Below are 26108 nucleotides of genomic sequence, written 5' to 3' on the forward strand. Positions count from 1 at the left end.
TACTCTGTGATTTATTTTTCAGCTGGCTCTATTTGTCACCCACATTTAGGGTTTTCAAAAGAGGAGTTGGCCTGGCTTCAAAACCTTCGAGGAGTTCCTCATGTCATCCAGACATCACTTTCCCCCGTGCTTCTCTACCTTACAGACTTGGATCAGTTTTTACACCATTGGGATATAACAGAGGTAATAACGCATCCAAAAATAAACCGTTCATTCCTATAGTCCTGCTTGAGTCACCAGTGCTTGCTGTGTACTGAGTGTGGTGTGTGACATGCTGCACAGAGAAACAGAGTATAACAGAGTAGAGAGTGGTCCTTGTGTCTTGGAAGACTGTGTTTTCTGTTGGTGATAATTTTAATGATCCAACAGGTGTCTGGCTGGGACACTCACCTTTTTATTTTCTGTAACATCCAGTTTTTAGGCCTTGATCTATTAGTATTCTTTACTAGGGCCATCTATAAGTTCAAATTACAAGCCAACTCTTCTGTTTTTTTAATACCATCTGGTTTTATTAAACTGTTGTTTTCACTTCACTCTATGCTGAATTCTGTTCATGTCCTTCTCCAAAAGGCTAGAGTTATGCATTTTGTAGATATTTAAACTACTTCTGTCTTGACCTTATTTGACATTGGTCAGAAGGCTAAGGTCATAGTTTATACCTGTGAAATTTAGCCTCTTTGACTCACAGTGTCTTGTGCTGTGCTTTATTTTGAATTCTGCATAAATACTGGGTTTTTAAAAAAGTAAAAAGGAATAATGAAATAGTGAAAAGTAATAGGGCAACTAATCTATTTAACAGCTGAGATTTACTTCATAAGAGATAACAAGAGCTAAGAAACCTCTCTTAGTTTGTGGTTTCTAAGGCCTAAAAACTATATTTAAGAACCGGGTTTGCTAACAATTTTTATTGGTAATTGTCATTTTAAGGATGCTTCTGGTGTATTTAGATCATTATTTGACATTTTGGAAAAGTATTTTATTTATGGAGATTAGTAGGCTAGGATTTCAGGCATAGGCTTGGCAGTGCCTAGTTTGGTGAGTTAGACAATTCAAACTTTTTGGCTTTGTTTTCAGGAAGCTTTGAATTAAATGATATTTCATGCACATCTCCAGTTTCTGAGAGTGTGCGTATGATATATGTTAAAACATACCATTGTAAAGCCACAGTGCAGCTTTCAAGAAAGTATGATCACCTATTTCTGAGATGACCATTTGGCACAGCCATTGACTAAGTTTTAAGGTTACTGTCTTTGAAATGTTAAGGCATAAATTGTGGAAAATTAAGAGTTATAATTTTAGTTTTTGACGTTTTTAAGCAAAGATCCTCAATTCCTTTTTAATAAACCTGATTGTATTTTTACTCCATCTTCATGTGAATGTATTTAAAGTATACATAATTTTAGTATTTTAAGTATGCAATTTTTATTTTTCTAATTCATATGAATAAGTTAGCAGTAGATTAGGATTCCTTAGTTGCTTTGGGTTAGTGTTACCTGCCAGGTGGAATTGAGGTTTTTCCGCTGAATCTGTTTGGGAATAGTAGTTGTCTTTTGGGGAATAGTATTTACAAAATAAAATTCAGAAGGACAGATGGTGCATGGGGAAGAGTCTTCATTCCTTCTAGCCAGCCTTATCCGTCCCCCGTCCTGCACGTGTGCCTTTTGTTTCCTTTTCTAAAAATAACACTATACCTAGGTCTGGATCTTGTATTTTTCACGTAGTGTCTTTGTGACCAGTCTTCCTGACTTTATAGTGCTTTGTACAGCAATTAACAGGGAAAGATCCCAAAGGAAGAAAAGTCTGGACAGAGTAGCTTTCTCAATGGAGGGTCCTTTTTTCCAAAAGTCCAGTAAACTTTTAACATTAATGTTGTTTTAATTTATCAGTTTTAAGATGATGAATAGTTAGTTGCAAAAGGTTTTTGTTGTTGTTGAGTAGCTAGGGTTGGTTGCAACCCAGGTCTTCAGCCAGTTAAGCACATTGTACCCAGTTGTCAAAGAATGTATTTATTTTTCATGGATAAACACTGAAAATGATGATACAACATATTTAAGAAGTGTAACAATTACAGAATTTTATATATTTATGTATCTTTTCCTTTTATAGCAGCATAATCTAAATTTTATCATGTATCTTCTTTTTTGGTTTTTTGTGACAGGGTTTCTCTGTGTAACAGTCCTGGCTATCCTGGAACTCACTCTGTAGACAGGCTGGCCTAGAACTCACAGAGATCTGTTTGCTTCCACTGCCTGGCTGTTTCTTTATAGTTTGACATAACTAAGTATATCTAGCTACCAACTCTTTAGTTTTACATGTTATTGAACTTTTTGGTAATTTCCTTGTGTTGAATACTTCAGTTTTTATTGCCATACAATATTTTGTTTTTGACTATTTTATATATGTGCGTGCTTTGCTTGTATGTATTCTGTAAACCACTTGGATATCTGGTGTCTGGTGTCTGGAGGCCAAAGACGATGTCAGATCCCCTGGAACTGGAGTTATTGACAGTTGTAAGCCACTATTTGGGTGCTGAGAATTTAATGGTAGTTCTCTGGAAGTGTGACCAATTCTCTTAGCCATTGAGCCATCTCTCTGGCCTTCCTCTTGCCTGACTTATTATTTATCATATTTTTAGCATTTTATCTTTCCTTTGGCATAGTGGTTTAAAAGATAATTATATGCCTTCTTTTTCTATGTATATGTTGTATTCTGCTTCTCTCCTTTTCTACATTTCAAATAATATTTTTAAAAATTATTTTGTATGTGTATGGGAATTTTGGTTACATGCATGTCTGTGTACAGCATGCATGTTTGGTGCCCTTGGAGCCCAGAAGAGGGCATTGGATTCCCCTAGAATTGCAGTTAGAGATGGTTGTGAGCTGCCTTGTAAGTACTGAGAGTTGATCCTGGGTCCTCTGGAAGAGCAGCAAATGCTCTTAGCCCCTGAACTATGTCTCCAGCCCCCCTCCCCCCTTTTTTTTTTAAATCACTAGTTTTAGTAGATTTATCTTATGCTTTGGTAATGTTTGTTTTTCTTGGCTTCGTGTTTGGTGATTGTTTAATGGTTTAGAGATTTTTTTGTTGAGGAAACCTGGCAGCCATTATTCCTTCCAAAAGTTTTAGTCACTTCTGCATCTGGGATTAGACTTCTCAGGGCTACCTTCTTGGTGATTGCTCATTTTTTCCCCTCTGTCTTATAAAATATTTGTGTCTTGTGATTCATTAATCTTTTTCATAATCATCTGCTTCTGTATCCTGATAATGCATTTTAAAATTGATCTAACATTTTTATGTTGAGAATTGTTTTAGCTATAATCTGTTTCTTATTTTCACTTTTCTTTGACTTTGTGAACATATTTGTAAGTTATTTGGAAATTCTTTTTAATTCTGGCCCATCTCTGTGGATTGTTTATGTCGTGGTTATGTGTTCTATCCTTTATGCTTCTTGACATGTTTTTTGAATAGATACTGAACACTGGGCATGTTCTCCTGTTGAATGGTAGGTAAATCTTCCTTCTGAGTTGCTTGGTTTTTTGGAGAGGGCCATCTGGGTTTCTACCTCAGTTGATATAGATCCCTTACAGGGTATATCCTTCATTAAGTAACCTACAGCCTCTAATTTAGTCCTAGTTGGTCTAGTATTTTGTACCGTTCTTGACCTAAGGTTTTGAGTTTAACATTCTTTTATTAGCCCCTCTCACCCCCTACCAGGTTTCTCTTTGTTAGTCCTGGCTATTGTTTGTTCTTCTCTCTGTAGACCAGGCTGGCATCTAACTTGGAGATCTGTCTGCCTCTGCTTCTGGGATTGAAAGCATGTATCATCAAACCTGCCCCTTTTAAGAGTCTTTAAAACAAAAGAGTATGTAACAGAGTCTGTATGTGGCCTGCAAATCTTAAAAGTAGTCACTATCTAGCTCTTGACAGAAACACAGCCAGCTTTTGTTTTAGGGCTAATTAAGCCACACTGGTTCATTTCTGTCTTTTCAGCTGCCTTGCATTCTAGCCATCTCTGTGGTCTGGCCATTTGTTGCTTTTGTAGCTTCTGTTTCCTTTCTGCCTGGCCAATGGGTGTGCACATACATACATGTACATGGTGCTTAGTATCCAGCTGCAACTCTGGAAAGTTTGGCTTGGAAATCTAGTTCCTTAGGTTTCTAAAAGTCCTGTTTTGTCACTGCTCTGTAAGGAAGCTGTACTGTTCTTCAGTTACGTATCCCTGCACCCAATCTATAGAGTGTCTTCAGCAAACCACTTATCACAGTTTTTTGTACATTGCCTAATATTTGAAAATATTTCTCTATTGTTCAATTTTCTACTTCAGCTTGCCAGTCTGTTCCTTGTTACTCTGTTGTTGGAAGTGACAGTGTCACATTGTGGTAAATAGGAATGACTGCTTGTGTCTTGATGGCAAACAAGCAGATACACACTTCTCCCACTGAGCTTAGTAACTTGGTTCACCCATTTGGTTGAGTGCTAGTCTTCCAGCATCTATTGAGGAAGGAAATTGGAAATTCTGATTTGGTTCCCCATTTAATGGTTTTATCTATTTCTTGTTTGCTTGCCTCCCTCCCTCCCCTCCCCTCCCCCAAGTGTTTCTTTCTCTCTCTTAAACTCCTTTCAGGTGTCAGTTTTTACAGATGAGAACTGGGTTTCCTGTCAGAGCTATTATATTCTCTTTCATTCTTAAGGAGAGAGGCACCATTTTCTGTAGACCTCAGTTCAACACTGAGTTCCTGTTCATATCTACATTCTGCTTCTTAGGATCTCAGAGCTTCTCTGGGTGTTGAGACTCAGTTCTTTGTCTTATTAACTTTATCTTGTTACCTTTGCTTTTGCCAACGCTTAGTACTAAATGGAAGATGGAGCTACTTTTTTGTTTGTTTTTGCGTAGGTGGTGGTTTCAAAACAGGGTTTTTCTGTGGCTTTGGAGGCTGTCCTGGAACTCGCTCTTGTAGACCAGGTTGGTCTCGAACTCACAGAGATTCACCTGCCTCTTCCTCCCAAGTGCTGGGATTAAAGGCGTGCGCCACCACCACTTGGCTTGGAGCTACTGGTTTAGAACATTGTTTAGTGTGATTCTGTTGAACCTTTTAGAACAGAAAGGCCCCTAGGTTTGAATAAGAAAATTGATATACCAAATTGCTTTTTTTTATTCTCTCAGATACTCTTAACACAGATGAGCCTGTGACTAAAGGAACTTAAAATTTTACTGTTTACTTCCAGGTATTAGAAAATCTAACTTCCTTCTGAGGAGCATCATGACTGCCTCAAATGAAACATACATGCGGAAAACAATTGCAAAATTCTTAAAAACAAAACAAACATACACATAAAACTTCAGAGCCTATTTTAACTTTGCCATTTCTGCTCCATCCAGGGGGAGCAGAAAGGGATAGGGTTTAAGTTGGGGGGAAGGTGGTAGGGGAGGACGGGAGGGAGAGGGAACTGGGGTTCCTCATGTAAAACAATCTTGTTTCTAATTCAAATAAAAAAAATATAACTAGATACAGGTTTTGGCTATACTTAATAGTTTTAATCTTGGCCTCCATGTGTTCGAATTCTAAATGTTAGAGATTCAATTTTCTGTTAGATTTCTCCTCCTTTTACCTTTGTGGAATGGCAAGCTACTGTTAGGTTTAAGAATCACCACCACTATCCCTAATTCACAATGGAAAGCCAAAATGCTCAGAAATTTGTCAATAAGTCTCAACATGACAATGTTGGCAAGTTTGGGGGTCTGCAATCTGAAGATTGCAGACTTTGGGATTATAGATACTTAATTGGTAAAGTTTATGACAGTCTGAAACCCAGAAAATTCCTAATGTTAAAAACACTGCCTCAAGCAATTTGGAGAAAGGATATTCAATCTTATTGGTATACATTTTCTACCAAGTGACCAGAAGGCTTTTGTCAATCCTTTGGCCATGTCCTTTGGGCCTTTCTGTTATAGCAATTGATAGAAATCCAGTCTCCATCTTTCTTAGCTATTTGAAAGGTGTGAAAGTTTCTGTAGATACTTAGTAGATGTAATGCTTGGAAAGTGAGCCTGTGTGTCAGGACTCAGTTGTTTGATCTTGACATTTACATCTTCAAAGTCAAGCTTTTGTTACCTGTTTGCTGTTAATATGTAAAGTTGGTTTTTAAAAAGTTAGGCCTTCCCTATGGAAGGCCTCACCATCCGGGGGAGCAGAAAGGGATAGGGTTTAAGTTGGGGGGAAGGTGGTAGGGGAGGACGGGAGGGAGAGGGAACTGGGGTTCCTCATGTAAAACAATCTTGTTTCTAATTCACATAAAAAAAATCTGGAAAAAAAGAGTTGTGTTTAGCCAGTCAATGGTGGCGCATATCTTTAGTCCCACCACTCAGGAGGCAGAGGCAGGTGTATCTCTGGGATTTTGAGCCAGCCTGGTCTACAGAGTCAGTTCCCAGCCAGGCTCCAAAGCTACAGAGAAACCTTGTCTCGAAAAAAAAAAAAAAAACCCAACCCCACCCCAAAAAAATTGTTTAACCTTTCGTTTTAATGCCATAATGCCTTTTGTTTTAAATGCCATCATGCAGTTACTATTTTTCTCCTTTTCTGACAGGCAGTTTGTCACAGTTTATTGGTTATTCCTGCCCGAAGCCAGAGCTTTGATATCATGCAAAGTGCCATCAGTAAGCATTTGGTAAATATCCTTAGTTTTGTGGTTTGTTTTTTGTTTTTTGTTTTTTTTTTTTAAGTAAAACACATTTTACCTGGCCTCTCACGGATGATGTGGTAAGAACTTTTGCTGGCTGCTACTAATTAAGTATGTGACTGGAGATGGTGAGTGGAGAGTGGGGTGCATTCTTTAACTAAGACCTTGTTTTCTATATTCGTGAAATGAGGGACCTTAAACTCCCAGTCACTCTGACTTACTGTCCGTGAATGTGTTTGGGATATGGTAGACAGATGGTTTGTGATTCAAAGTAGGGATATCTCAAGGCTTTGTCATTGGAAGCAGTGGGCTCAGTTTTGAGACTGACTTGTCTTTTAGCCATTGGCATTAACTCACATTGGTAAGTCTTCATGGGGGCTTTTAACTTCCTCTGACCATTACATTTTGACTTTGGGATTTTTTTTTAAAAAGATTTATTCATTATGTGTACAGTGTTCTGCCTGCATGTATGTCTGCAGGCCAAAAGAGGGCACCAGATCTTATTATAGATGGTTGTGAGCCACCATGTGGTTGCTGGGAATTAAATTCGGGTGCTCTTAAACTCTGAGCCATCTCTCCAGCCCTGGCTTTGGGATTTTTAAAGTATGTTTTACTTACAAGGAAGGCCTCTTAAAATGTATTTTTCTGAGGATTCACTTCTTTGGTTAATCTTATAGTTACGTTCATAGCCTTCTTCCTCTTTTAGAATGAAATTTCTTGAATTGAAAGAGATTGTACTATTCCAAGTGCCCTTCTTTCCTTGCTGTCAGACTTCCAGCTCTTGTTCTCTTTCTGTCCAAGATGCCTACTTTTTTTTTCTTCTCTGTCAGCAATTCCAGAGGTTTGTTTTCCTGTGCCCACTGTTGTGGGGAAGGGTAAACATTCTAGATAGTCTTGGTTTCCATTTTTCAGATTGCCCTTTGGAGGAGGTTCCTAATGATTACTCAGAAGTTTCCTGATCTCTGTTTGCACAGTTAACTAAATGTATTCAGCCTTACTGAGAGTGTGCCCCTGTGGTCTAGATGAATGGGCATACCTTAATGAACCTTATCTGGCCTCCAGGTTTCTTTTCAGTGAGCAGTTGAATGTTAATATAATATCTTTTACTGATTTCTATAGATGCATTCTCCTTATTTGTGTTTAAATGGCTAAGTAAGGTCAGAAGAAGGGTTACATTGATTACCTAGAGTAGAAGGTAGGAACCACTGAAGTCTTCTAGTTTGAATAGCCTTTAAAATAATTGTGTGATTGTTAGTATTGAGATTTTCTTTGGATGAAATATATGAGGCATTCCTTTAAATAATCTTATTTCTGACCAGTGATAGGAATTGCAGTGTTTGAAATTTGTAGATGCTTCCTCCATGAAAGGGAAGAAGTGCATGGATTATATCAGTGGTGTTCCTCAGCCTGTGGCTGTACGGTAGAATGCCTGCTTGCATGTGTGAATTACTGAGCCCTGGTTTCCCTTGCACCATATACACAAAAAGGTATTTCTTCATGCAAAGTCATTTTATTTGGGAATTAAATTCTCTGAGGAAAAATGAGGCTCAAAGTGCTGCAAGTAGCTGAGTTACTTGAAAACTAATCTGAAGTACCACTGATACTCCCTTCCACCCCCCATTGCTTCATTGTGAAGAGGTAATTAATCTCTCTTTTCTCCACTCAGGTTGGGCTGACTGTAATTCCTGACAGCACAGCTGGCTGTATATTTGGAGTGATGTGTAAGCTCCTGGATCATACATGTGTAGTTAGTGAGTCTCTCCTGCCATTCCTGGCTTCTTGTTGCTACAGCCTTCTTTATTTTCTGCTGACTCTAGAGAAAGGGGAAGCAGAACATCTGAAAAAGAGGTAATGTTTATTATTTTCTCAACTTTAATCTTTTCCCTCTGTTTCTCGTCTCCCTAAACAAGAGTGAAGGAGAATTAGATTTTAGAGCTAATGTAAATCCATTCCTGCAGGCTTATATAAGCTTTGGTAGCCTTTTCTGTGTTCTTTCATGAATCTTTTTAATGTTGTAGCAAGAATTCTAAGGTTCTTTTAATTTTTCATTAAGCTACAAATTTGAAAAGTCAGATGGTATTACAAAGTTTCCCAATAGCTTTCTTTTATGAACACTATTATAGGTCTACCAAAGCAAAAAAAAAAAAAAAAAAAAAGCTACTCTAAAGACTGTGAACTGTTAATACAAATGTTTGTGTTTTTTTTTTTTTTTTTTTTTTTTTTAAGGCTTCATTAGAGCCAGCCAGAGTACAATTATAAATTCTTGTATTTAAGAAGTGTTCTAAAATGCTAGTGGTGTGTTTTGTATTTTTACTCCTATGTGATATTTAAGCTAGAACTTACAGGTAGTTTGGAAATGTTTTAATTTTATTTAATTGGTGTACATGTTGAATTAGGTGAAGAAACTGACAGGTGAGCAAATAGGAAAAAGTAAAAATTATATTCTTTGCCTGCTGTTAATGTTTGGATATGGCATTTTCTTTTGATATGTGCATTTTCTAGTCTTTCTTTGAACTTTATTGTTTTTTTTATGGTTGTTGTTGGTTTGCTTCACTATCATTTATTTATTTATTTATTTATTTTGGGGGGGTGTCTTGTATACCTCAATCTCAGAATCTTGAAGAAGTTCCACTACAGGCACACACCATCTTGTTCTGTGCCCTCTGTTTTCTTTGTCTTTTTTTTTTTTTTCTTACTATTTTTTATTTTGAGCCTTTTAAATGTCCTAAAAATGTAGCATGCATGCTGGCTGTATAAATTTCATGGCTTAAAACAGTAATTACAAACTGAGCCATCCATGTCCTGGATATATGTATAGACCCACACCACCAGCACACAACACACACTGGAGTTCTTATATCTCGTCACTTTAGTGTTGATTGGTATTCTGACTTTTTAAGTAGATGGTTCTGTGTATATTTGTCAACAGTATTATTTCTGTTTTTCATATTTGTGAACTTGGTAAGGATGATCCTGCTCTTTTTGTTTTTGGCATCAGTATTATCTGTGATTCCTTTGTGTTGATTCATTTAGTTCTATTTTACTCACTTATATTTATCTGTACCAAGGCAAAGATCAGCAAAGTTCCTTAATGGGTTAGACAGTAAACAGTTCAAGTTTTCAGGACTATAAGCTGTCTGCCATAGGTATTCAACACTTCTGTATATTGTGAAAGCAGCAGTAGAAAATACAAATAAATGAATGTAGCTGTTTCCAATAGAACATGGCTTACAAATACAGGCTGTGGTCTGGGGTTGGCCTGCTGTGCAGTTACTTTGGTCCATAATATTGTATTCTATGAATATGTCAGAGCTTGTCCATTATACTATTTGTACTTATTTTACATTTTTGATATTATCTAAGGTTTTATAACATCTCCACTTAAGATTTTATACTGCTATTTGTTATTTTCTGTCACTTGAGGTATAAGACCTTTGGAGCTTTTAAATAAAAGAACATCTTTGACTTTATGTGACTAGACTGGACAAAGTATGTAACTCTTGTTTTCCCTTTTAAAAGCGCCTCTTTGTTTGGTTTTAGAAGTCTGTCTTTGTGCCCTCCTGGCCTGGAACTGGCTGTATAGACCAGGCTGGTCTCAGACTCACAGAGATCTTTGATATCACAGATGTTAGCCCAAAGGTCAGGCTTGACCAGGTTTATATCACAATGTGCCACTGAGCCCTGAAGATGCTGTTCTTTTGTTTACTTGGTACTTTTTATTAATGAAAATATGCTGCTGACCTAATCATTGGGTTTGTAGATAGAAGTGTAAGTCTTTGTTTTCTCTTTAAAAAACTGTTGTGTTGTAAATCGGGATTTGTTTTACCATAGCTAAGTGTCTAATTTTTTTGAGTTAACCCTCTCATTGAGCATTTACTTGGCCAGGTTTTCCTTGTTTGTTTTTCTTCTGTTTTGACATTCTTGGCTTGTGGTTGCTGATAAGTTCCTGTCAGTTCATCAATTGTCTTTCCTTCTGGGGAAGAAAATTTTTCTTACATGGAGAGTAAGAGGAACTCTGAAGATTGGCTTTTATAGGACTGAGAAAATTCTGTGTCTTGGGTTGTCTACTTTTCTTAGTATGTATTTTTTGGAGTTTATAGTCACCTACCTCCTTGCAGGATAGTTAGTTCACATTTTCCTTTTTCTTGTTTCCCACCTTATTTATATATGGAGTCTGGTTCAGATTCCTTGCCTCCCACACCTAGGGTTTGAAGCATTTGTTGAGACACTGAAAGTGATTTTAAATTCACTTAAGCTAACAAGTATGAAGTGAGCAGTCATGTGCTAGAAATGCCTCAGCCAGTGAGGACTGTTAAACAGAAGACTGTAATGGAACTGAAAGATGAGCATTACACAGTGGCTTTGTAGTCATCGGAATATTGTACTTGTTATTCATGTTTGTGTTGGTGCTGCTAGTTGTTCAGCCAGGCATGGGGTGCATAACTATAATCCCAGCACTGTTAGGCAGGGGTAAGATTGCTACAAGTTTGAGGCCAGCATGGCTTAGTGAATTTTAGGGCATAGTGACACATAAACTTTAAAGCCAAATAGAATGTTAAAATATAGCATGTATATTTATGTATAATACCTAATACTTCATATCTTGTGCTTACTGTATCTCTTGATATATTAGGAAGCTGTGTACTATGGAGTTCACACGATGAAATCATCTAATAATACCTTTCTCAGAATGCAGCCACACTGTCAAATGACCCAAGGGCTAGGTATTAAGAAAATCTATCTAGAACCAAAGCAGCTTCCTCCTTTCTCTTCACCTGAATTTTTATAGTCTTTATGCCTTTGCCTTATTAAGCTGTTCAAGAGCCTGAAATTTTTCTTGTATATGGCTGTCCACATCTGCTTCTGTGTCAGTAAGAGGGCCACTTAAAGACCTTGTTGGTTTAAAATGGATTCAATGTGTATCTCACATGCAGGTCCTTTAAGTGAAGTCCAGGGGCTTGCTCATAGTCAAAGAGCTAGGAAGGTTGGAGCCTTTAGCAGTCCCTGTTGCACAGCTCCAGGGATTGACCTAAACCAGGGCAATGAGGGGACTGAAGAACCACAGGCACATGTAGAGAAAAGCTGGGATCTGGTAGGCCAATTCTCAGATGGAGAAGCTGCACCACCCTGTAAGCTCGGCATGTTTATTGTATACAGTTGAACAGGGTAGGCAGGGGTTTGCATACAGATGAGTAAGAGAGGGGTTTAGGTAAAATTGTAGGGGAGGAGTCCACAGGCCATAAACATCTTTGGGAGAAGGGAATGGGGGAGGAGCTACAGTGAACATTTTCTGTTTATACTGTCAGCATTTGCATTCTACCCAAGGAAGGCTTTATCATCCCTCTGAGCCACACCTGGGGAAGGCTTTGCCAGTCCCATGGAACTGAGGCATTGTGGTTCTAGATATGGCAGTGCCCAAACTATACATATTCATTCACTCAAGATTTCACTTGCTCCCCAAAGTCCCCATACTCACCATCCAGATGGATATTGTGTCATTTAAGTACACTCATAGATCGTATTTATCATAAGCCTTTTTAGCTCCTGCTCTATGAATATATCAAGAGAACGATGTTTGAGGACTAGACATGACCATGTCTCACCTTTTGTGACCCAATGTTGTGGGGATGGTCCCATTATTGGTTATTCTCTGAAGTCTATTTGGGGTTTTGGTGAACATTTTTTTCTCTGAAAATCAGCCCTTTGTTCTGTGATACTGACCAGACCCTGGAGCCAAGTCTCAGGCTTAAGGTTTGCTGTATGTATTTCTTTTCTTATTTGGGTACAGTAGTCTTCAGATGTCTTCTCCACTGTGTGGTGATTGAGTAGTATCCAGTGTTAGGCAATGATTGTACATGTGTAGATCTTTGTTTTCTGGCAAGTTCTGTGCTATATAAGATCACCGTGGCTTCTAGGGTGTCTGGTTTTAAGCCCAGGAATATGCTGCTTACCAGACTTTCTAGCAGCTAACTCTTAGTTGCTTTTTCTTACTTAGTTCTGATGAAACCCAATTCTTACAAGTTGGAGTTTGTGGTATTTAATATGAAGCTTGTTTGTTAGTGTTTTTTATTGAGATAAGATCTCTGTAGTCCAGGCTATCCTTGAACTCATTATATAGCCTAGGCTGGACTCAAACTCAGTGACATTTCTGCTCAGCTCCTAAAAGCTAGAATTATAGGCATTGAACTGTCAGATCATGCTGGGAACATTGTGTTTCTTGGAAGTCCTTTTCAGTTTTGGGTAACGTGGAAAGGACATTTTCTCTTGTGTATTGGCTCACGGACTCATTTTTCTTTCTATTGTTATAGGGACAAGCTATGGGGCGTTTGTGTTTCCATTCTGGCTCTCCTGCCTCGAGTCCTCAGGTTGATGCTGCAGAGTCTTCGAGTGAGCCGAGCTTCTCCTGAAGAACTGCCTGTTGTGGGCCAGTTGCTCCGCCTGCTGCTTCAGCACGTTCCTTTGAGGACGCACATGCTGACCAACGCCATCCTCGTGCAGCAGATCATTAAGAACATTACGGTAGGCAGCACAGGGCCCAGGGCTTTGTCCTTAATAGGTGGTAGGCTTGGGGGGGGGCCCAAGGGGTGCTTTGAGAGAGTGAGGTTCCTGTGTACCAGCTGACTCTTGGAGTTCACCAGCACCTTCCTTGTCTCTGATTCAGAACCAGTCTTTTAAAACTATAGTCTTAAGAAACTCAAGAAGCGGGGGGGGGGGGGGGGGGATGGGGATGAGTAACTATTTTAGGGAGTAATTATGATGGCAATTCTTCTCAATTTATCTATAGTCAGGTGTGTTTTTCTCTGTTAAGGTACGATTAATGCAGGTTTTGGTGACTGTTAAATGAGAATATTCCTGTTTAATGTACCTGATATTTAATAAGTGTTGTCTAAATGTTTAGTATCATTAAGAAAAAAAGTTTTCTAAAGCTCAGGGACAATTTCATTAAAGTTTGAGAGGAAAACAGCTGTGTAGGCAAGCTGTAAATCTTGGCAGCTCTGCAGAAGAAGAGAAAGAAAGTCATGCCGTTTAGTTAAGGGTCTGAGAAAGCTGGCAGCTTCAGCCTTGAGGCACACATGGCAGAAGGGGGATAAGCTATGATAAAGTGTCAGAATGAGTGAGAAGGCATAGCATGTGAGGAGAGCACATCCAGGCTTTGGCCAGTACCAGAGAGAAAAGGACAGTGATAGAAGGAAAAGGAGAAAGTGGAAGACTGCGTCTGGCTCTTGGGAGGATGTTTTGTTCTAAAGGACGCCCTTAGTATTTTGGCTTAGGGAGTGAAAGGGATATCGTGCATAGGTGACTTAGGGTTTATTCATTGAAGTGTAGTTGTACTTCAGTGTCATGGAGCTTTTATAAGCATGCTAGTAGGTAGTTGCTTTGACTTTTCTAAGTCTTTGTACAAACAGTGGAGAATGGCAGTGAGAGAATTCAGAATAGTAGAAGGGAAGAAAAGTCAGTAACTTGGATTAGAGAATCAGCCCACTTCCATAAAAGAGAGAGAAAAAGATTGTTAGTTGGCTCTGTAGGACTAATCTGTTGATAGGACTAATCTGTTGACATTAGTGAGGAAAAAAAAAAAAAAAACATGAAAACTAATGCCAAGGGGAAGGGATAAGGGTAGGGATGGTTGGCCATAAAAATTTATATTAGTCTCCAGCATGTCCAGGAGGGAACAGATTCAGTAAGAACTCATTACACTTAAGGACACATACTGTTTCTCTTGTCACACTGACCAAATAACAGATCTAATTTAAAAGAAAAGACTTTATTTGACAGTTTAAGAGGGCATCGTCTATTATTGTGGAATACGCACTGTGGCTGGGATGCATCTCTGGCAGTGGGAGTTTGCTAGGAGGGGTTTACAACTTAGTGGGTCAGAAAGTAGGGAGCTTGGACCATAAGTAGGCTCAGAGTACGTACAAGTTCTTAGCTTCCAAAACAGCAATACTAGGTGGGGACCAATTATTCAAACATCTGAGCTGGTGGGAGCCATTTCATAATTTGAACCTATAAGGACATAAAGAGGAATTTTCATCAGCTGTAGCAACACCCAGTAGTTGATAGCTTTCTATTTTAAGATGACTTCCTCTGGTTTCTCTGGAGGAGGGTGTGTGTGTGTGTGCGTTGCGTGCATGTGCATGCACCCCCATACATCCTGCCTGTCCTGGAACTTGCTCTGTACACAGGGCTAGCCTCAAACTCACTGAGATCCTTCTGCCTCCCAGGTGTTGGGATTAAAGGCTTGTACCAGCACTGTCCGGTGGGAAGGATACTTCTACATAGGCCATGAAAAATGTGTTCATGTAGTACTGTTCTCAATTTAAATTACCTTTTCTTTTTCTTTGCAGACTTTGAAGAGTGGTAGTGTTCAGGAGCAGTGGCTTACAGACTTACATTACTGCTTCAGCGTGTACATCAGTGGCCATCCCCAGGGACCTAGTATATTGAATGCATTGTATTGAAGAAGCACCGTGGTACCTCCTGTTTGAAATTGTTCATGCACAGCCATTTTATTTTGAAGAAAGACTGATGATGTAAAAGATGTTTGTCATTAAAGCTAAACTTTGAAAAAAGTTGTTCATGAGCTACCTTTGTACTGAAGTGGGAAAATAAGGCCTAAGAGTTCTCAGTGCTATCACATTGTTTGTCTAGACTAGCACATTTTGAATTTCGTAAGAGCTAGATGTTCACAGTACATATAGAAATCTATGGTGCCTTCATTCACTTATCAACAAATTAGCTGAATCTCTGTGATCACATCTAGGTAAACCTATTTTTATAATTCTGAATATAATTTTCTAAACTAAACATCAAGGTAATTCAATGAGGTAAACACTGCTTCATGTGCTTTACTGTTAGCACAGGAGTGGCCTGCTGTTGATTGTGCCTCTTGTCACTTAGACTTTATTTAAGCCAATTGCTCTTAGAGAGCCAGAAGGTGGTTACTTCCCCAGAAGAAATGGCACTCCGGGAAAACTGCTTAGTTCAGCAAGTTGGTCAGAAGATGCCAAGTGGATGAGAGACCTGCTTTGGCTCACTGTGTTGTGAGCCCTGTCCTACTGGTTTCTTGATGCTGTGATATTATCCCCAGTCAGAGAGAGTGAGTGGGCACAAGGCTGCATCTTGTAGCTTTCCAGGGTCAATTTGGAAACAGAACTAAGGGATCAACAGTGTACTTTCAGTCTTCTGGGAAGTCTCTAAAAGTAAAGTTGAAGGTGGCTGGGGTAGCACGGGTTTCCCATCTCACTGAGGTTCTCTAGAGTGAAAAAACAAGGCTGGTGCCAGTTAACTGTCAGGAATACCAACCCAAAGTTCCTTTGTTCAGGTAGTGTTGGTTCTCATTTCCAGCCACACTGACTGAGGTGAAGCACACAGCTAGGCAGTCCACACAAGCAAAGTCTGCTCCGGTCCTTTGACTGTGCACCGGGAGGAAACACTGGAACATCGTCTGAGTTCTACCTCATATTCCTTATAGTAAGGCTTTAGCTACAGACAGTGAAGCTTTCTCATGAGTGAGAGACAGCTGATAGAGTGCAGAACTCCACACTGGTTCTGCCTTTCCCCAGGGTCAAAGCTTGGGCTTGTTCTTTGATTGACTGGCTGGTTGCAGGTTGTAAGAAAACTTCTTTGATCTTCCACTGTTGTCAAGATGTATAGACTGCAAACTGTTCACTGTTAAAAGCAAATGGATATTTATAGTATTGATCTTCATGAAGAAAGGTGTTCTTTGTGCTAAAGGAAAAAGGATTTGGGATGGGGCTAACCCTGGAGCCAGGGAAGGTGGTGATGAGCCTAGATGCAGACCACTAGTTCTTCCTCACCTCACTAATGTAGGGATCTCATTAAAGCCGGAACTGGATGGGTTCTAAGTGGAAGCTAGATCTTGAGTGGGCGGGACATGCTAATAGCCAATCCTCTGCATGCCTCTCACATAGCACACATGTCATTTACATACATTTTGAATTCTTGTGCCACATACTTTGTAAATCTACCAGGAAAAAAATAGGTTGGTTTGTTTGAAGAGTTTGAAGGGATGACAGATAGGAATCTCAGACTTTTCTTTTTCCTTTGAGATGCTCAGTATGTAGCCTAGGCTACCTTTGAACTCATAACCCTCCTGCCTCAATCTCCTAATAGCTGAAATTACAGACTCTATGCTTGGCTTTCATAATCAATGTCTTGAGCCCTAGACCTTGGAGTAACATTAGGATGCAACAGAAAACATTAGTTTTATATACTATAACAAATGACAGGCCGCAAAAATATCAGGCAGGAATACCTTGCTGAAGATGTTTCTGTGATTTACTCATAACTTCATGTGGAAGATAAAAGTAAGTATAAAATGGGGGCAGTTGGGGTTGGAGAGATGGCTCAGCAGTTAAGAGCAGTGGCTGCTCTTCCAGAGGACCTGGGTTCAATTCCAGCACCCACATGGCAGCTCATAACTGTCTGAAACACCAGTTCCAGGGGGGGGGGGGTCTGATACCTTCACACCAAAGCACATAAAGTTAAATTATTAAAAAAAAATGTGGGCAGTTTGGGAAAAGGAACATAGGTTAGTTTTTCCTATTTCAAATTACTGCTTTTGGAACATGGACACTGTAACTTATCATGAAGTGAGTTGTCATCTACTTCCCCTCCATTACCAGTAACCACACAAGCCATGGTCATCCCTCTTGCTAGTGGGGAGTGCTTTAAGGAGATCGGCACAGGTGGCTGTGTGTCAGCACAGAGCTAGGCTGAAATGGTGTGAGTGACAGTGTAGGTGTGGAAGGTTGCTGAAACCAGAGTACTTTTGGGTTTCATGCACACAGCAATAATCAGAGAGGCTGTGTCTCGGGATTGCCATCGCTTTCTGTGTTTCTATGTGTAAAGCCTTAGGAGGGAACCTACCTAAACTATACACTACTAAGCAATCTTAAATTGAATAGCACTCTGAGCAAAATCAGAAAATCCTCAGTGCCACTGAATTCTTAAAGCAAAGAGCAAACTAACAACAACTCAGTAAAGTTAATGCTTTCCTTTATAGTCAACTGTCTGATTCCATGTTAGGGCCTTCTATGCAAGTTCAATTCATTGACAAGATTTGTGGTCATGTTTTCTGTTAAACATGAATAGACCAGTTAAACTTTAGCACCTATCTGACTGGCCTTATTGTTTTGTGCTTAATGTGGGTGTGGTTGGGCCTAACAACCTGTGTTGCTCCAAATCTGGAGACAGACAGCGATTGTGCTTTTTTGATTTCAAACATGTCAGAAATTTACAAGACAAACATATTGCTTGTTACATGAAGCCATTAAAAAGAATTGAGTGTTTCTTTGAATGCATTTACTCAATCTTGTCTCCAAGAACCTCTATGCTGCCAAACATCGTCATTTTTAAGGTAAAAATCTAGTGGTAAATCTGGCTTTGAGGGGAGAATGATCTGATTGCCTACTTTGTATTTAATTATATCTAAATGTCATATACCTGGTAGTTTCATATGACAGTTCTTAGTTTGAAATGTTTCTCCAGTCCATTATAAGGACAGTCTTGCCACACACTGTGGCCCTTGATTCCTTTGAAAGTTTCTAACTATCCCACCTGCTGCTCCTAGATCAGTCTGCCTTGTGTTACATGAATTAGCCATCTCTTATTAAAGATTTTGCAGTAATTACTCTGCTTTTCCTCACCAAAACCTAAATGAATGCTAAAGTTCACGCTGACAGTCATTGTTCACCTTCCCAGCTACTCTCTGTTTCTGCAGGATGGCCCTGTGGATCAGGGAGGGTGGGGGAGCATGTTGCCATAGCCACCTGTGAAGATAGGCCAGACCTGGCATTAGCTGCTGACAGCCCTGAACTTATCACCCACTCTTAATGCTGGCGTGAGGGAAGAGGGCCTAAGTAAAACTCACATGTCTGGTCTGGTGAGGGAAAAGACATTCCCTTGCTGCGCCTGTGGGTGGAACTGAGCCTGAGCGAATGCACTTTAATGTTGTTTGTGGTCTTCCATCTATGGTAAGGGGATGGCATTGAAAATACACGCATTCCAACATACTCCTCTGAAGAAAGTATGTGAAGAATGTAATTAAAGGAATCAATAGTAGATAGCTACCGTTTATTGTTTCTACTGGAGGTAATATTAATCATTGTTTTTAGTTGTGGAAATTATTTGCCTCTTAAAGATGTTGACTGCAGATGATAAGGGGGTAAAAAAAGACACATACCCAAAGTCAAAGGATCAGGGGAAATCTCATGCTCCCCCGATATGCTCTGTCAGTGTAGTGCCTTACCTGAATTGAGAGGCAGCACAGGAGGGCCTTTGGAAGATTTGATGGCATGATGTACTTTCCCTTCTTGAGAGCAACCTGGAATCAACCAACAAGCGACCTATGTGATTAATGCTGCCGTGACCTGACCGAGTTCTGAGTCCCTCATCGAGGAGAGGGCTTGCAGGTGCCTGCCAAGATATGTCAGGCATGCACAGAAATACAGATTGAATATCCTTTATCTGAAAAGTTTGGGACTAGAAATGCTTCAGATTTTGGAGGGTTTGTTACTAGTTTGGAATTGGTTTGTTTGGTTTGGGGTATGTGCATGGACCTTTCTGGCTGAACATCCTTAATCCAAAAGTCCAAAAGCTGAAATTACTAAATGGAGTGTGCTGGATGTCTCTACAATTTTGTTCAAATGACTGTAGAACCTGGAAAACCTGTTGCTGCTATTGATGCATAACATATTGCCATTATTGATCTTTATATATATATATATATATATATATATATATATATGCTAATTGAAACTCAAATATGTGATGAATCCAAGGTGTTTCAGTGAGTGCTCACCTGTGCATGCAAATTGATTTCATCTTTAGTAAGTAGTAAAGTTATATGCTTGCCAAAAAAAAAAAATAAGTGACACACTGGAAGACAAATGTCACACAATTTCAATTTTATGTGTAACCTAGAAATGATGAACTTATGGGAACAGAGAGCAGAATTGTGGCTATTAGGCTTCAATGTGGGTCTTTTAACAATGGGGAAACGATTGGTTTAAGGATATAAAACTGCAGTTGGACAAGAGGCATGGACTCTCTGAAGTCTTGAGGTCTACTGAGAGCATGATAAATATGGTTGATAACAATATGCTATATTTTAAAAGTTGTGAGATAGTATACTTTAAGTGTTCTCAAAACAAAAATGATGAATATGTGTGATATAACATGTTAATTGGTTTAATTTAGCCATGCCATTGTGAACATACTGTATTGTGTATCATAATTGTGCATGACTTTATTTATGAGCTAAATAAATGAATGGAGGGAGAAAAAAAAAAGAAACCTAATGATCACAGACATGGTAGCCTGGGAATGCTGTCTAAACTGCAAGGGATGTTCCTAAAGGTACATGGGCTCTTGTTTCTCTATTGAGCAGCTATCCAAATTATGTAAGGATACATGAACTGCTGGCTTACTTTGAGGGCCTTTTGTAGAGCTGGAAATATTTCAGGTTACAGCCACTCATCTGTTAATAGTTCAGTAACTGAGTTATGGGCATTTGCATAGATGACACTTTCAGCATAGAATGGCCAAAGGGACACAAGATCAGAGGGTTTATGTGGTGGGAGGGCTCAAGCAGAGGTCTGAGAAGTTTAAGTGGTGAGGCTTTTAGTCTTGGAACTAAGAGGAGGGGCTCTTGCCTGGAAGTAGGGCATTAAATTGACTAGTGGAAATTCTGATTCTTGAAACAAAAAAATTTTTTTAAATCTGGGTAGAGAGTTGTTCAGTTAAGTCCTATTAGTCTTATTGAAGATTGTGGTGTGCCACTCAGGATCCTGTGCCAAAGTACCCAGAAGAATACTTACCGTAGATCTGCCTGAGCACAGCATGCCTGGCAGACTTCGTGGTCGACATGCCTTTGGATGAACTTTTGGGCACTCTGCTGACGGAGATGGACTTTGGGAACTTGAGTTCCACTTCTGCCCTCCAGACCTGGAGGAGCAGGGCTGTGCACACTTGGCTACATCTAAGCACGTCTCCGGCTCTGAGCTGCTCCATGTGCAGAAGACGAGACAGATGCTTCCTGAGCTGGTAGCTGGAGGGGTCACAGAGGACAGGCTGTAAGACCCTGCGGTGCTGACAGCTACGGGAATGGAACAGGTGCCCATCCCAGTTTCAGCATTCATGTTGAAATGCTGTGAGACTTGGACAGGATAACTGGATAAGTCACCTTCAGCAGCCACAGGCAGGTGGGATGGGCTAAGGTGGAAAGCAGCACCTGCATTGAGTGAGGTGACATGCAAGAGCTGAGAGCTTGGTGTTGGGAGGCTTTCCATGGCTGCTTTGTACTCCACTGGGTTTCAGAAGGGGAGTAGATGCCTACTAGGCAGAGAAAGGCACTCTAGACAGCAGAATCGGCAAAAGCAGAAATGGGGCATTTGTGCCCCCCCCCAAATGTGGTCAAAGCACCATGAGCTTGGTTAGGGAAGGGATGTAAGTCTGAGCTACGCTGTAAGGAGGTAACAGTGTTAATTGTGTTATATTCCAGGCACCATCCTATGGCTTGAGTCCTGGGGAGGCACGTTTTAGGACATTTGTAATGACTAAACAGCTTAGGGAGGTGACACCAAACCCAGGATTTTGTAGCCTAGCCCTGCTGACAGGTCTGCTGTATTCACGATGGACACACATGGAAAGAGAATGACGAGTTTACTATGATGACCCTGCTGGGAATTGAAGCCTGTGGCAGGAATGACAACTATCTTGAAATTTTTAAAGGAGAGCTTCATTAATGTTCATTATCTGTACTATATTAACTGTGACTGCTGAGCTTACAGAAGACCAGGCAGCCCCATGCCTGTGTGACAATATCCCAAAGATGGGGTAACCTTCCTAAGCCTGCTAAAAAAAAAACCTCCCTGCTGGGCTTGGGGTAGCCTCTTCCTGCTTCCTCAAAAGCTGACTTCAACCAGCCTACATGATTCTTCCCAGTAAGTAAAAAGCCATAGCATCTCTTGACTAGAGTAGTACCACATTCTAACAAGCAATTTCTTCCTGTCCTATGCTCTGTAGGCAGAGATCACCAGGAAGCCTGGGTGTTGACTAGTGCTGTGGAGCTGAAGCTTTTAGTCTGCATGAGAACACATGTATGGAATGGCATGCAGACAGGCTGAGTGTGGGGAGGGTCTTGGTCCTAAAGGCAGAGTAACAGGTCCCCATCTCCGATTTTCAAGAACACATTCCTGCTTGGGGTTAACTGTTGTATTCAATAGTGCCGTTCAACCACAGGCCATAGGTTCTTTCTATTGTCTAGCCTGTTGCTAATTCCTATCAGTCATGGGCTGGAGAAATGCTAATAAGACTTAGCTCTGTGTGTTATTAAAAATAAAGTGCTTTTACATAGCTGTGTTTTGGCTTCGCTTCTCCACCATGCAATTTTAATGTTTAAAATACTCAGGTGGGTTAGTGAGGGCTGAGGAGGTAGCTCATAGGTAAAGTACTTGCCACACAAGCATGAGGACTGCAGTTTGGATCCCCAGCACCCATGTAAATGCTAGCAAGTCTAATCCCTGCTCCACGGGTAGAGATGGCATTTTCAGGGCAAGCTGGCTCACTCCAGTTCAGTTAGGAGGGTGGAAAATGCTGGAGGAAGGGCCACCTCTCCCCACATTTATAAACACCCCAAATACTCACCTCTTGATTGTTAATAAAAATTACAAATTTAAGACTCATTTTTTTTCTGGGCCTTAAAGTTTCATCTTCTCACTCTCTCCCTGTGTACTAGTTCTTTGCGGGACATGTTCCCCACAAAGATAGCCAACATTTCATGAACAAGAGTGGCAAGGCCTGTCCCCTTACCCCCTTCATTGTTCCTTGGGCTTGGTGCCAGACACCATGCAAGGACAGTGCTTTGGGCTTCTGTAGATAAGCAGAGAATAGCTGAAACAATCACTCAGTGTGACTTCCCATGGGCCCTTTGAGCACTGATGCCCCACCTCAGATGTGCACAATAGTGCAGCCCAAGCAGACCTGCATAATCACCTGCCCAGGTGGGCGTGCACTGTGAGTCACTGCTCCTGAGGGAATGACTCTGGGCTCATTTACTCTGGACACTTAGTGACAGGACCTGTCAACCTCTGCCTCTTCAAAGGAGTCTGAGAACAGACAGTCTGAGGCGAGACCTTTCTGCAGGGAGCAGCTGTGGGGCCTGAAGGGTAAGCCCGGCTGTTTTCAGCAAAGATGCTTAATGCAAAGTCTTCCTGGCTGGTGGCCAGTGCGTGTTCGGGCATCATTCAGCAAGTGGAGGAATAGTGACTATTTCTATCTGTGACTTGGCCTGGTGGAGGCCACCTTAAAGTTAGTCCTTCTAACTCTGGAATGTCAGAAAGCCGATGAATCTCCTGATTTGTGGGATGGGCTGGGGACAGTGCTATGAGGATTTGGCCCAATAAATGCTGACTACTATTGGCAATGGCAGCCACAGCAGCAGCTGATGTAGAACTGTTACCTGGCATGTAAGTACCATCCAGGTTCTCCTTCTCCAACCTCAAATCTACCATAAGACACCTCCATCTACCGCCATTATCATGACTGCAGTAAACATGCTAGTCATGGAAGGGAAGGCCCTAAGATGTGGGCCAGCCAAAGGTTCAAGTGTTACTATGGGCACAAGTCATTTTCCTGAGTGTCTGTGTCTAAGAACATAGGACTCCTGATCCTTGTCTTGCAAGCTCCTTGGGGCGGCTGGAACTACATGAGCTTGAACAGATGGGAACAGACATAAGGGCATGTTATTCAAAGGCTGGATGAACACAAACCAGATGGCTTGGCTCTGGGCTGTGTAGCCTTTGGTAGGCTGTTCTCAGAGCCTCTCTCTAAGTTGGTTGCTGTGCTCCCTGCTAGTGCTGTTTTTTTTTCTAGGCCCCTTCTTGTTTTCCTAATGGTCTGTGACATACAGCATCTGGACTTCCTAGTGACTTAATGTTTTGTCACCATTGCCCCGGCATTAGAGGCCATGTAACTACTGTTTTGTCACCAAGGAAAGGCTTCCCTTGGATAGAGTAGAGACTACAGTGTGAAGGAGACTGATACAGAAAAACCTGTCCCTACTCTAGAGGTGTCAGGCTCCACACACACTGTCTCAGTCCTACAACGTAGCCTCTCCCCTAACTTTTAGGACTCAGTCTGAGTGTGAGAGTGGCTCACAGGGGTTCATATATTTCAAGCATACTGATCTTGTATATCCAAGCACTGGTTTCGATATTTGAAGTATGACTAATTCCTAGGTTAGAGATTTAAAGAAAAATCTTGTGTGGGGCCAGTGAGATGACTGGGCAGGTAAAGGCACCTGCTACCAAGCCCAGTAACCTGTGTTTGATTCCTGGGACCCACATGATAGGAGGAGAGAATCAGTCCCTAAAAGTTGTCCTTTGATCAATACACACACACACACACACACACACACACACACACACACACACACACACACGATAAACTTTATATTTTAAAAAACAAGAGTACTGATTAAGAGTACTGACTGATTTTTTAGAGGCCTGGGGTTCAATTCCCAGCACCCACATAGCAGCTTACAACTGTCTATGACGCCAGTTCCAGGGGACACAATACCCTCACACAGACATACATGTAAGCACATAAATATAAATTTAAAAGATAGAAAAGAGATCCTACATATGGTGCACCAGAGTTCAAAAAGCAGCAGCCTCACAGGTGCAAGGGTTGACAGACCCCACTTTACAAATGGGAAAAGTGAGGGTCAAAGAGGCCCAGTGATTTGCCTAAAGTCGGGTAACTGTCAGAGCTGCATTGGGAAACTGGGCTGTGTGATGGCCAACCAGAGCTTTTTCTTCACTGCTCCGCCCCGGGCACTTTCCTGTGCAGAGCAATCTTCCGTTTTGCTTAACCCACGTGAAGTGCTGGAAGTGGGAGGTAGACATTTCTTGGGAAGGCTCCATCCAGTCATCCACTGAACACAGAGCTCACTGGAGCACATCAGATAGCACAGGGTGTCACAACAGCAGGACTGCAGGAGACTGCAGGCCCTGCCCTCTTACCTTCGCCAGGCTCGCTGGATGACGGCTGCTGCCTTGTTCTTTCTGCGAAACAGCTCTTTCCTACTTCGCTCCCTCTGGATTATCTGCAGGCGCTGCTCTACAGGAAGAAGGTGAATGTTCACAGTCTGTCCAGGTGGGGGGCCATGAACCACATCACTCTCTGTAGATGCCAGAATGTCCTCACATAGCATCTTGCATCCTGACCTCAACTCTTCTGTGCTGAATGGCAAATCTGAGGAGACCCCTCCTATAAGCTTGTCCTGGGTCACCTTGGTTCTTGGTGTGCGATGATGGAGAGGGCTCTGTTCAGTATAGGCAATGTCCCCCCTGGCACTGCCAGGCCGGCTGGACCCAGCTGGGGAGCACCTGTCTCTGAGCTGGTGCGTGCACCTTTTCTGAGGAGCACCTCCGGGCCTGGGGGCTCTGTCCTGCCTTTTGCTGGGCTTCCTGGGGCTGTCCTGCTGGGAAGCACTTGCAGGGCTGGAGTCCTCTCCTCTCTCAGCAGGCTGGGCTGACCCAAAGGACAAGGGCTGCCCAGTCCTGATTGGTCCCTTGTCACACTGGTGCTCGCCATTGGTCTCACCTCTGCTCTTCTCCACAGAGGATGCTCCCCGATGCCTGGAGCCATCACCGCCTTCACAGGATCTGAGGTGCACACAGGCAGAGGAACGTCTGCAGTGTTCCCTGGGTGTTTCTTGGGTAGACAAGGAAAAAGTAGAATAACAGTCAGTGTCTAAGACTTTCAGGTGAGGGCAGATCTAGTCATCTGTTCACATGAGAGATGCAGTCATTTTAGTTAGCATCACAGTAACCATGGCAATGTAACAGGAACACAATAACACAGAACAAAGCTTCTCGACTTGTCTTTCTAGCAATCTGATGGGTTAGGCAGCCAGAAAGTGTTCAGTAACTCTCTGGAATGCCATTTAAAATAGCAGGAACATCCCTTTAAAGGCACCCTCTTTCCTTCCCAAAACCAAAGGGACCCTGGATGCCAAAAAGAAAAAATTGGAAGGCAGAATGACGAGGATGTGAAGGGAACCCACCACTGTCCAGCACTGGGACAGTGAAGGGGTGGCCTTATTAGATACTTTGCTGTGTTGAAACAAAGCCTTGTGGATGGGATGTTAACTGAAGACCCTGCAAGAAGCCAGGACCTACCAAAAGGCTTTACCTTTGGGAAGTAGCAATCCACACTAAAGTGTGCTCACCATGAAGACTGTGCGTCTCTACCTGGACTCTGCATGGGTGGAGTCTCTCTTGTGAACCTGAGCCATTTTGTATTCCATGTGGTTGGTGTGTATTGCTTAACCATAGGACATATTAATATACAAATTGGTCTCAGGATGAGGTATCCCAGGATGTCCCAAAAAAGCATATACA

The 26108-nt window shown here is 41.3% G+C and overlaps 2 protein-coding genes across 9 annotated transcripts in view; one reads left to right on the top strand and one right to left on the bottom strand.

The window, feature by feature from the left end:
- The window catches only part of Tex10 (testis expressed 10), a 41864-nt gene extending 26613 nt beyond the window's left edge, over positions 1–15251 (top strand). For all 3 annotated transcript variants that reach the window (XM_027403118.2, XM_027403119.2, XM_027403120.2), the window contains 5 exons: positions 50–183; positions 6583–6663; positions 8342–8523; positions 12984–13194; positions 15024–15251. In XM_027403118.2, coding sequence (XP_027258919.1) covers positions 50–183; positions 6583–6663; positions 8342–8523; positions 12984–13194; positions 15024–15137 — 722 coding nt within the window. In that variant the 3' untranslated portion in view covers positions 15138–15251. The remainder of the gene's footprint in view (positions 1–49; positions 184–6582; positions 6664–8341; positions 8524–12983; positions 13195–15023) is intronic.
- The window catches only part of Invs (inversin), a 173435-nt gene continuing 161748 nt past the window's right edge, over positions 14422–26108 (bottom strand). For 4 of the 6 annotated variants that reach the window (XM_027403113.2, XM_027403116.2, XM_035439881.1 and 1 more), the window contains 4 exons: positions 24726–25419; positions 20520–20749; positions 18950–19024; positions 14422–16347 (listed from right to left, as the gene is read on the bottom strand). In XM_027403113.2, coding sequence (XP_027258914.1) covers positions 16244–16347; positions 18950–19024; positions 20520–20749; positions 24726–25419 — 1103 coding nt within the window. In that variant the 3' untranslated portion in view covers positions 14422–16243. The remainder of the gene's footprint in view (positions 16348–18949; positions 19025–20519; positions 20750–24725; positions 25420–26108) is intronic. The other 2 variants (XM_027403115.2, XM_027403114.2) reach the window with 2 other exon arrangements.

The sequence above is a fragment of the Cricetulus griseus genome, chromosome 2 (assembly GCF_003668045.3).
Source record: "Cricetulus griseus strain 17A/GY chromosome 2, alternate assembly CriGri-PICRH-1.0, whole genome shotgun sequence".
Taxonomy (NCBI): domain Eukaryota; kingdom Metazoa; phylum Chordata; class Mammalia; order Rodentia; family Cricetidae; genus Cricetulus; species Cricetulus griseus.